We start from the raw sequence: 12,939 nt of genomic DNA on the forward strand, positions 1-12,939 counted from the left end.
CTGGTGGCACAGTGGTTGAGAGTCTGCCTGCCGATGCAGGGGACACGGGTTCATGCCCCGGTCTGGGAGGATCCCACATGCCACGGAGCGGCTGGGCCTGTGAGCCATGGCCGCTGAGCCTGCGCGTCCGGAGCCTGTGCTCCGCAACGGGAGAAGCCACAACAGTGAGAGGCCCGCATACCGCAAAAAAAAAAATTTTTTTTTCTCAATTAATACAAAGAAAAGAGGAAAAAGAAAACAAAGAAAAAATGAAAACAAATAGTAGCCTTAAATTCCAACACATTAATACCTATATTACCATAAATAATCTAGATTCTCCAATTAAAAGGCGAGATTATGAGACCAGATAATAAAAGAGCAAGACATAACTATAGCTGTCTACAAAAAATTAATTTTAAACCCATTTAAAATACAAAGACACAGAGAGGCTAAAGGTAAAAGGATGAAAAAACATATACCATCTAAATGCTAATCATAAGAAAGCTGGAGTGGGATGCTAACTAGACTTATTGTGATGATCAGTTCATTATGTTAAACACCTGAAACTAATACAATGCTATATATCAATTATACCTCAATTTTTAAAAAAGAAAGCAAGCTGGCGTGGCCCTATTAACATCAGACAAAAGACTTCACAACAGGAATATTACTTGGGGTAAAGACTAATATTTCATAATGAAAAAGGGGTCAATTCATCAAGAGGAAATAACAATCCTAAATGTGTGTGTACCAAATAACAAACCTTCAAAATATATGAAGCAAAACTGATAGAACTGAAGGGGGAAGTTGATAAATTTACAATTATATTAGAGACATCAACATTCTTCTCAGTAATTAACAGAACAAGTAGACAAAAAGTCAGTTAAGGATATGGAAGACTTGAACTAAACATGCTAAACAGCATGTTTAAACTAAGCAGCATGCTAGCCGTTCCCATCTAAATAAGACAAAAAGCATCTGAGGCTTAAACAATTACCCTGCCCTTAAGACAGAAACTTAGGAAACATTCCCATTTAATTCAGATACAAGCCTAAGTTTAAAAAATTATGCTGTAGATAGCATGGTGTATTAAAAATCTTCACCAGATTTTTCATTTTCCAACACATCAAAATTTTTTTCTCTTTTTGACTAAATTTAATCTCAACTGACAAGGCTGCTTCTGACTCTGTAGAGATGCCCTAATTTCCCCCTTGCTCTTGCTTTAGAGTACATTGCTATTCAATACTTCCTGATTTTAGCTGAACTGGATTCACTACTCCAGGCAGAATAATGGCCTGGATTACTCAGAGAAGCTCTAAATAAAGAATTTCTCACTAGGACTATTTTTTTAAGTACTCTTTCTCCAAGAATATATTTTTTTCCTTTTAGTTCAACATAACTGAATAAAGGTTAAACCCAGAACAGTGAATGCAAACTTTCTGGTGCTGTCACCATTACCCATTACACTTTGCAAATATTTTAGAGAACATAAACTTTAAAAATGGTAAGTTAGCTTTCTCTTGAGACATCCATTTTGACATACATTGACTACAGCTTTCATAGGATTAGCCTTTCCTAAGTTAAAAAATGATTTGTGAAGTGTAATGGATGCCCTGTTATCCAGTACAATGAGGACTGATGGTTGTTTGGTTAATCTAAAAATTAGAAGAGAATTTTTTAAATGATTTGTCTATATCATAATCATCTTATTCTAACTTAAAACATAAATATGTATTCATTCACAAATCTTTGACCATACAAGGCCAATCTTTATTTTTTTATTGTGGGTTTGCTGATTGGAGTCTCCTATTTCTTGCAAAAACTATATATACCCATATACCCTGTCTATGATTTTTAGTTCAAACTTCTCTGAAGTGAAGAGATTTAAAAATTTTATGAAGCAATCTGAAGTATAGAATAATTTAAGACTTTTTTAATTTCCCCTCAAACTTTTATATTGTTTCATCTAAACTGAACTCAATAGCAGTTTTACTTTATTTTTTAATTTATCTTTCATTTTTTGGTCATGCCACGTGGCATGCGGCATCCCGGCTGCCCGACCAGGGATCGAGCCTGTGCCCCCTGCATTGGGCGTGTGGAGTCTTAACCACTGGACTGCCAGGGAAGTCCCTGAATTCAACAGCAATTTTAAAAGTGCCTCTCCCGAGATGAGTCTGGGGGTGAATGGATACATGTATATGTATGGCTGAGTTGCTTTGCTGTGCACCTGAAACTATCACAACATTGTTTATCGGCTATACTCCAATATAAAATAAAAAGTTAAATAAAATGCTCAAAAAAAAGTGCCCCTCCCTTATTAATCTTTCTAAAACATTCACTTTAGTTTTCATTGTAACAACAAATTCTTTTCATACATCATGTATCATTGGTTTATATGATATGTCATTAAGTCATGTTATCAAAACAAGAAATTCAAATGGCATCAAACAGGTTTGGGAATAACCCCAAGTGACTCAGGAGACACAAACTCAATAAAAGGAATGGAAATGTTATAGGTATACTAGAGAATGACATCCTAGCCTTGAGAGTTCTGCCTAACATGTCAGCATGCTCTACAGAGAACAGCTGAAGAGTACATTTAGTCACGTTCAGTTAAGGAGTTTCTACTCTAGGTGACTTGTTTCCTTTTAGGCGCTCAGTACCTTTGGCTTTGGTTCCCCATTGCAACCTCCCTCAAAGGCCCATGGTACCAAAGAATCTCACCTCTTTTCTCTCTATTGTTCCCACATCTAATTTATTATTTTAAACCTTTTAAGTGGACAGGGTTGACCATTTATCATTAATAAAGTAATAAGTATTAAGACGTTCATAACCCACTTTATTGCATGGGAATCTGGAATTTTATTACAATTACTTCATAAAGCTTCTTGGCGGGAGGGGGAAGGGTGAGCTGTGACAGGGCGAGAGAGAGTCATGGACATATACACACTAACAAACGTAGTAAGGTAGATAGCTAGTGGGAAGCAGCCGCATGGCACAGGGATATTGGCTTGGTGGTTTGTGACAGCCTGGAGGGGTGGGATAGGGAGGGTGGGAGGGAGGGAGACGCAAGAGGGAAGACATATGGGAACATATGTATATGTATAACTGATTCACTTTGTTATAAAGCAGAAACTAACACACCACTGTAAAGCAATTATACCCCAATAAAGATGTTAAAAATAAATAAATAAAATAAATCTTTCAATTGAAAAGAGGCATTATATTTCCATTAGATCCTATTTTCCATATGTCTGTTTTTCCAGTCAATAATTTCATCTAATTTTAGTTAAAAAAAAAAAAAAAACAAAACCTTCTTGGCAATCCTAGTAAGATAGGAAACAGCAAACTTTTTCTGCAAAGGGCCAGATAGTAAACATCAATATAAATATATTAGGCTTTTCAGGTCCCTGTTGCATATTCTTGTTTTTTTGTTGTAGTTGTTGTTTTATACAAAAGAAGCCACTGACCGGCTTTGGGTTGGGTCATAGTTTGCCAACCTCCACTCTAAGATAAGGTAGAAAAAGCAACAATGTGCCTCCCTCCCAGATATCTAATATATACTTATAGAAACTAATATTTACTGAATGCTTCCAATGTGCCACAGAACCATGCTAAGTGCTTTATGTACATTATCGGATTCAATCCTCACAGCCATCCTATGCTACAATTACTATCATTATTTCTTTTACAGATAAAGAATTTGAGACTTGGAGAGATTAAGTAACTTCTCAATAATTATTAAATGGTACAATCAGAATCTACACCCAGAAAGACTGACTTCTGAATTACTAAACTGTATACTTCTGAAAAAGTTTTCAGCTGATGGACTCAAGAATATATAGCTAATTAGTCATGTGACACAGACTAGGACATTGATCTCCTGACTCAGTGCTGATTTACTAAATATTCAGAGAAATCTACATTTTAAAGGGAGATTTGACAGCATTTTAACCCCATGAATGAATGTCTGATGTTATAATATCAGGCACTGAAAAAAAAAAGGTATTCTGGAAGGGATATAGGATCTTAAGTGTTACAAAGCTAAAATTAGGAATCACTGCCCTGCTTTTTCAATAAAGCAGCACAAGAGACTTTTTTTTTTTTTTTTTTTTTTTTCGGTACGCGGGCCTCTCCCGTTGCGGAGCACAGGCTCCGGACGCGCAGGCTCAGCGGCCATGGCTCACGGGCCCAGCTGCTCCGCGGCATGTGGGATCCTCCCGGACCGGGCACAAACCCGTGTCCCCTGCATCGGCAGGCGGACTCTCAACCACTGCGCCACCAGGGAAGCCCAAGAGAATCTTAATTATGGAATACTGAAGTGCAACAAATAAATTAGTTTAAAAATATAGCAGATTCAATTTCACTCAGAAAACATTAGAATAATAATTAACACAATGAAATGGGAGATCAGCAGTGGAGTGGATAAGGTAGGTACTTAGAGGTAGGCTAAAGATGACAGGAGGAAATAAAAATAGAGAGAAATGCCCAATATACAGATGGTATTCATCTGGTGATTGACAGCAATTCAGGAAAGAACGTAATGTTATGTAATGTTACAGAGATCCACAACAGGAGTAATGTGTTGTAGTACTCCAGGAAGCAATACTCAGAAAAGTAGTAACATAATTAACAAATGGGATCCATGAACTCTAATGGGTCCTTTTATTATAACCTCTCTTCCACCAAATAAAAAGAGCTCTCTTTGTTTCTCCTTTGAGAAGAAGTATTGGAGATAAGAAAGGACAAAGATGTGGGAAGGGTGGAGAAGTTATGCTTTGGAGAGGGAAAGGCCTGTGTAGAGGCAGAACAGTGTAGTAAATGTGACTTTCCTGGAGGCCCACTGCTATCCCTTTCCTCCTTGGATTGGGGGGAAATGCAAGTGATTCAAATCACCTTTCTCTCCTTGTGGCACGTAAGTAAAGGACACACAGACTGTTGCTACCATCTACACAAAATCTCGTATCAAAGGCCTATTACCTGGATGATGATAGCAAACACTTATATGGTACTTACAATGTGCTAGGCACTGTTCAAAGTACGTAAATGCTTTTAGTAATTTAACACTCATAATAACCCTATAAGATGAGTAGTATTATAATCTCCATCGTTGATGAGGATGCTGAAACACAGAATGGTTAAATGACTTCTCCAAATTCATACAGCTAAAGATGGTAGAGCTGGAATTCAAACCCAGGCAGACAGGCTCCATACATAGTTCACATACTCTTAACTACTCAGTTATAAATTATTTCTTTGGCTTAGTTGTAGCACCACAAGCAAGTGATTGTCATCAGATTGTCCGGCAGCACATAAAGGGCTCCAGGTATTGGGCTGCAGATCAAGGGAAAGGCTGGACAGAGCAACTAGCAACTGGAGACATAATCTTGGAAGAACTGGGATACCAGGGATGTTTTTGAAGAAGGAGCTTGAGCATAAGAGAAAGACAGTGACTCAATAAAAGAAACTATCTCTTTACCATACCAGTTTGGACATTAAACTAGCAAACTAAACTCTTCTAAAATTTGAGACCTAAATTGAATGTAATTCTGCCCATAAATCCTGGTCTTTGTGAGTACTTGCATTGATCATTAAATATATGAGTACATATAATTAAAGCAGTCATTTTACAAACGGATTTTTAGCTATACCACTAGGATAAATGCTGACATTAATTATCTAGAACAAGAAATAATTGAGAAAGTTCTGTTGCTGGGCTTTAGATTATATTACATGATACAAGCATACATTGGAGATATTGAGGGTTCAGTTCCAGACCACCACAATAAAGCAAGTCCCACTAATCTTTTGGTTTCCTAGTGCATATAAAAGTCACATTTACACTATACTGTAGTCTAGTAAGTGTGCAACAGCATTATGTATATACCTTAATTTAAAAATATTTTATTGCTAAAAAATGTTACCCATCATCTGAACCTTCGGTGAGTTGTAGTAGTAACATCAAAGATCACTGATCACAGAACACCATAACAAATATTGTAATAATGAAAAAAGTCTGCAATATTGTGAGAACTACTAAACTGTGACACAGAGACATGAAGCGAGCCAATGCTTTTGGGAAAAAAATGGTGCTGACAGACTTGCTCGATGCAGAATTGCCAGAAGCTTACAATTTGTAAAAAACGCAATTATCTGTGAAGAGCCATAAAGGAAAACGAGGTACGCCTGTGTTTTCTGAACTACTGACATAATATTCTTTGAACTGAATAATAAAGTAAATATGTACAAAGAGATGTTTACGTTTGGAATAGGAAGGTAATCTTGGGATTTAGAATTTGCCATTTTTACTCACATAAGGGCACTAACAACAAAGCACGAAAACTTAAGCCAGATCTTCCTGAAACACATTCTCAGGAAATTGCCTTTCTAGTTAACATAAATTTATTTTTTATTGCTAGGTGAACAAAATAAGCCAGAAATGTGGGCAAGAGCTGTCCTAAAATACAAACCTAATATTCTAGATCCAGCTCTTAAACAGTCCACTGTCGGGCAGTACACAGGGAGAAGACAAATACAGACACTGAGGACATACTGCAAATCATCACAGCGTCCTGCTTTCCCTGTATGACAACAATAGCCTTAGGGCTCCATAGGTAGAATTTTGCTAGGATGCCCATATGGTTTCAAGAAAAATCTGGCACAAAATAAAATCAAAGTAAATTAATTCTAAAAATAAAATTGTGCTGTCCCCCTACCCCAACCAAAAAGAAAGGCGTGCGTGTGCACACACACACCACTTGGGAATTTGTATATTCCCAAATATGAGAAATACATATCCATGATATGGAAAATATATGAATAAATCTGTATCACACTCTGTATTTTACTATACATAATGCAGATTTCATAAAAAATAGGAAAATGTGTATATATATTTACAAAACCTATGTTCCCAGAAAGAAAAGTTCAAATTCTGAATGGTAGTCTAATGGAAACTGGCAATCCTAGAGTTTAGCAATGTACTACAGTCAGTTAACTGGCAAAACCAGTATGATTTCTGAGAGTACAAACATCACTACTATTTGGCTTGGTGGACTTCTGTAATCTAAACTCACTGCTAATTTCATTAAGGGCTGTGTACCCTTGAACCTACAACACTGCTTCTTGCATCTGCAAAAATAGTCTGGTTCTTCCTCTTCTGCAGCACCAGAATAACTTAACATTCTATTTTGAAACACAAAGAGATAGGGAGGAGAACTCTGGGTTCCTCAGCTTTCTGGTTCCAATTCTAGTCTGTTATGAGGCCAGCTGTACCTCTTTCCCTTGAGTTCCAAGAAAAAAACCTGTATTTTTATTAACATCTTTTCTTTCTTTAAGCAGATTTTAGTTACTTACCAAAAGAAGAGTCTAACCAAAACAGGCAGCAGGCTTTAATTTAAACTCTAAAAGCCTGGAATGTCTAAGCAACCCAACTCTACAGCAGAAAAATAATTTTTTAAAAGTACACTGAAATATTAAACCTCCTAATCCATGCTATTCAGGAGAATTGGCTATTTTGAATCAAAGGCTTTGAGCCAGAATGAATTCAGAGAAAATACATGTCATTCATGTAGAAATAATCATTTTCAATAGCATAATGCCTGTGAAATTAAAAATTGCATTTAATTACATTTTCTGTGACAGTGGCTTTCAAACCTATTTTAGGTAACAGTATATTTTCTTCTAATAAAATCTTCCGTTCATGCCCAATGCACAGCACAGATCTTCTCTAGCTGAGCATGTGCACATGTCTGGGTAGGGTCACCTGTGCATGTGTGAATGTGCAGATAGAAAATCCTGCCTAATGTCCAAACTCCTCCCCTGTCAGAGACCTCCTGAGGCATCACCATGGAACCCCTGTACCCTATGTGAATCAGCTTGAAAACCACCGTGCTAGAAAAAGATAGCTACCCTTTTACACTTTACTGTCACAACCAAGACACCAAATTAATCACATGCCTATTTACCTGTGAGCTTTAAAACTTTTTCCATCAACATAAATATCAATATCTGGGCAACACTGTTTCACATAAAGCTTCAATAAATCTTCTCCTAATTCAGATGCAGGTTCCAAGTCATAAATATCTTTAAAAGAGAAAAACAAGACTAAAAAAATAGTTTCTTTAATAGTATATATATTCCAAAATTTTGTATTCTAATACTAGCAAAATGTTTTTCCACAGTTATCTCAATTAGCTACTGAAAGAGAGTAACAGTGACTGAAACATTTAAGTGGTAAATTCAAAGTAAAATGAAACTTTAAAATCATCTATCCTTTCTGCTCTGAAATATATATTTCTATTTAAATATAGATATACCTTTAAATATAGATACACATTTAAACATAGGTGATATTGTTACAAAATTATATACCAAAACTGAAGCCACTTCATGAACAGCTGACTTAGAAAATTTTCCAATTTTGATATTCTTTTTCACCACTTAATTTTTTCCTGTTCCTGTTCATGGATTTATGGCTAGGATAATCTGTGAACCAATAGAATTTCAACTAAAATCAATGGGATTTATAGGACACTTACTATGAGTTTAGTACTGTACATAGTATGGAGAGGTATAGAAAATAAACACTTTAAGAACTAGCTCTACTTCAAAAGATTCACTTTAGGCAGTGGGAAGTGAAATATAGAACATGTACATATATATAAAAAAAGAAAAATACTAAATTGTATACTATAGCTTTGTCAGTTCAGAAATTTTTGTTAGTACACCTGGTGAGGATGGATCACCAAGAACATATTCCCACTAACCAATTTACAAATGTATACATTTATAAACCAGAATGCCAATACTGACTCTACTATCAAAAGAAATCCAGAATCCAACCACTACTCAATATCTCCACTGCTACCACTGTAAACAGATAAGTTAGGGGGTCCCCGGAGAAAGAGAACCATGAATGGCTTTCTTGACACAAGAGAACCCATTTTGGCCTAAGCCATTTTGTGATCTAGGCCTAGCCGCAATGCTTGCCCTTGAACAGGTAATTAATGATCTTAAGGGAGGGGATGCAGAGACAAGGGCCGAGCAGCCAAGAAACAATGGTGCAGCCTTGGAGCAGGAACAGTATCTTTTGAGCTCCTTATAGAACTAAAACTCCCAATAGATGGAAGATGAAGCAATCCTCATTCCAGAGAGAAGGTCATGGTTTGATAGCCTCGAGAACCAGAGAAGCTTATATGGAGACCACCTGAAGCCAGATTAAAGGAGTGCAGGCCCTGCACACACCCTAATTTTATGAGCAACCTCACCCTTGAACTGTTGCTATAAAACTCTCATCAAATTTTCCCAGGTTGGGACACACAGTTTTTGAGGGGCAGGAGCCCGCTGTGTCCCCCTTTGCCTGGCAAAACAATAAAGCTATTCTTTTCTACTTCACCCAAAACTCTGTCTCCAAGATTTGATTCGGCACTGGTGCACAGAGGCCAAGTTTTTGGCATCACCATTCCAGTTCAAAACAATACGGTTCTCTCCATTTTTTTTAAGAGTAAAAGCCAAAGTCTTACAATGGCTTATCAAGCCCCACATCTGGCTCCTCACTACCTCTCTAATCTCATTGTCTACTCTTTTGCTTATTTCCATACTGAACTCTCTCTCATTCCTCCAAATGGCAAGTTATGTTCCCATGTTAGGATATTTCTACTGCCATTTCTTTTGCCTTGACCACTCATCTCCCAGACATCCACTTGGCTAACTTCCTTACTGGATTCAAATCTTTGTTTAAACATCACCTTTTAATCAAGGCTGACTCTGACCACCCATTTAAAATTGCAACTCCCATCACTAGTACTTCCAATCCTCCTCCCTCTGTCCTATTTTTTCTATAGCATGTCACCTTTCTAACTTCTTTACTACATTATTGTCTATCTCCACCCCCACCGTACCTTCTCTAACTGGAATCTAAGCTCCAAAAGAGCTGGAAGTCCACTTTAGTCATTGAAGTATCCCTTAGACCTAGAATAGTCCTAACACATAGATCCTCAATAAATATTTGTTGAATAAATTAATGTATCAAATACTACATAAAAAGATTTCTGAAGAAAAAACATAAAACTCCAACCAGAATAAAGCAGGGGAAGGAGGCAGATCCTACCACTTCCAGATATTCCTATAGAAGACTTAAAGCACATAAATTTGTGGGAGATGTTGAAGGAATAGTCTTCATTTCGATGATTCAAAGATCAGAGTATAATTTTTGACCCAAAGGGAAAATCTAGAAACTTTTCAAAAGAAAACCAAGCTAATTTGATAGATGATTACCTATCTCAACTCTCAATTATGTACTCAAATAGCCCCCTGAACTTGATACATCACAGTGGAGTATAATAAAAATATATATTTGGTCTTTCTCCCCCATTCCTGGCACAGAGCTTAAAACTCTTGAAATTTCCTAAATTATAGGAATGTCTTACTTGAGTTTATGCTAATGAGGCGATTCAGGGTAGGGTTCCTAAATAGCTTCAGGATGGGGGCTGGTCACCAGAAAGGACAAATATGTGATTAAAGAGTGGGAATTATCAGTGTTCCCCCCCATATCCAGGGAGGGAAAGGGGGCTATAGATTGAATTATAAAATTTCTTGAATAAGATTCAGGGAGCTACTGGGTTGGTGAACACACTGACTTGTTGGAAATATAACAGGGAAGAACCAAATCTGACTACATATTGGATGTTTTTTGACTTTAACCCTTGCTTCCCACTGCTTTTGTTCACTAAAAGGATACTGTCCATACATAATGGCCTGCCTCAGGGAACCCTGCCCCTCTGCCTGAATGTTAAACCAAAGTGCCTTTGTTCAGGGAAACATCCGGACCCTGTCCACCCCGTGGATGGCTGCAAAAAAGAAGAAATTAACACATCCCCTCCCTGAGGCTGGCCATTCCAGGGGATATTTGCAAAACTTCTGGCCTTTTTACTTTACTTCCTCATCTCCTCCCCCTCTCTGTGCTATAAAAGAAACTGGCATCCAAACCCCGATAAGATGGTTATTTTGAGACTTTAGTATGCCATCTTCCCGGTCTGCCAGCTTTCCGAATAAAGTCATATTCCTTGCCTCAACACCTCGTCTCTGATTTATTGGCTTGTCATGCGGCGAGCCGAGCGAGCTTGGACTTGGTAACAGAAAGACGGCGCACCCTGAGGGGGCATGGAATTTGTTCTGTATACTGTCCTTGCCCACCCCACCCCATATCTCACCCTATGCATCTTTTCCATTTCGCTGTTCCTAAATTATATCTTTTACGATAAACACATAAACGTAAGAGAAATGTGTTCCTGAGTTCTGTGAGTCATTCTAGCAAATTATTGAACCTTGGAGGAGGATGGTCATGGGAACTCCTGAATTTGTAGTCACTGGGCACAAGCCCGGGTAGTAAAAAGCGCCAGAATATGTCACCCCGAAACATGCCACTTTGGCATGAGGATTATTTTGAGCTAAAGGTACTTGAGAAGGAGCAGATGCAGGAAAAGCTATTTACATCCCCCTAACTGCCTAAAAATAAAAGTACAAATTTTCCCTTTTGTAAAGGAAATTTCCATTTGTAAAGATATCTCCTTACTATTCTCATCACTTGACTCTTATTTGCATAACAAGACAATCCTTATTCACCATACATTTTCTCCCCTCATCTTCCCATAACTTGCCTCCACCACCTAGTAGCCCAAAAGTCCTTTCTTTCATTTAGCCTAAAATGATATATAAGCCTCAATCATCCGGCCACCTTCCTGAATCTCCTTTCTTTGTGAAACTCCCGGTACAAAAGAAAGTAATGAAAACCATTTTTCCCCCTTGTGTTAATCTGTCTTACTTCAGTTAAATTCGTAGGCCAGTCACAGGACCTAAGAGGGTAGAAGGAACTCTTTTCTCCCCTACAGTAGCCTAAGCACTCCACTTGTGTTGAAGTGGGGGCAATATTGTAGGACTAAGTCCTTAACCTGTGGGGTCTGTGCTAACTCTGGATAGTTAACTGTTAGAATTGAACTGTTGCATGCCCATTTGGTGCTAGGAGAATTGGTATGTGGAAAAAACCACACACGTTTGGTGTCAGAAGTGGTAACCAGAAAAACAAAAACAAAAACACAATCACAGAAACCCAAAACTGTTCCACAACCTGAAGTCATCATTCCACTCTATCTTAAATTTGCTCTGTTCATACTCCTTAAGCCTGCAAAATAGTACCACCTAAACTCCTTAAAATAGGTTATGAGTAAGGTGACCACATCTTTTGGTTTGCCTGGGGCAGTCCAATTAATGCCTCTTGCCCCAGAATAATTATCAACAGCAATAATAATTTTTCATCTTTCACTCTCTCAAAAGAATCCTAGTTTGGACCATAGACTATAAAGTCATCCTTTATAGAAGGCTTTCATTATCTGGCTTTTGCTTATATATCCAGGTTCATCCCTTACTTTGACCATTCCTGTCCCCTACTCTACCCTACACCCACAACAAACCATTTCTGGTTTTCCAAATTTGCTATGTGCCTGGTTCTCTTTGCCTCCAGGCATGTTGTTTCCTTTGCCTGGAACACTTCTCCCCTAAACTCTTTATGCCTGGTTAACTTCTGCTTTTTCCTTCAGGATTCAATTCAGATATCACTCCCTCCATGTAGCTTTCTCTGAAGGCCTAAGCCTAGGTTACATGTGCCCTATCTATGTCCTTATCACACTTGGTACGTAACTTACCTGACTGTACCTCCTACTAAACTGCAGAATAGGAACACTATCTGTTTTGTTCACTATCAAATCTTCAAAACTAGCACAAAGTTGATACTCAATGTAATGATTAGAATAGCATCTCAGGAATAAACAGCAAGTGCAAAAGAACAGAAGTGGCAAAATATACTTCCTTAGGAGGAAATGCCAAGTAAGTCAGTAAGAATAGAGCTCAGGGGGTAAGAGGGGTTGTGAAGACAGGAGGTAGTAGCGTTCTAGGCAGGAGTCA

At 37.8% G+C, this 12,939-nt stretch overlaps 1 protein-coding gene across 2 annotated transcripts in view; it reads right to left on the reverse strand.

Annotated features, from left to right (window-relative positions):
* Positions 1–12,939, reverse strand: part of BTBD8 (BTB domain containing 8) — a 92,739-nt gene that overhangs the window by 63,818 nt on the left and 15,982 nt on the right. For both annotated transcript variants that reach the window (XM_073811140.1, XM_019920087.3), the window contains one exon: positions 7,947–8,064. In XM_073811140.1, the coding sequence (XP_073667241.1) occupies positions 7,947–8,064 (118 nt within the window). The remainder of the gene's footprint in view (positions 1–7,946; positions 8,065–12,939) is intronic.

The sequence above is a fragment of the Tursiops truncatus genome, chromosome 1 (genome assembly GCF_011762595.2).
Source record: "Tursiops truncatus isolate mTurTru1 chromosome 1, mTurTru1.mat.Y, whole genome shotgun sequence".
In the NCBI taxonomy this organism is placed as follows: Eukaryota; Metazoa; Chordata; class Mammalia; order Artiodactyla; family Delphinidae; genus Tursiops; species Tursiops truncatus.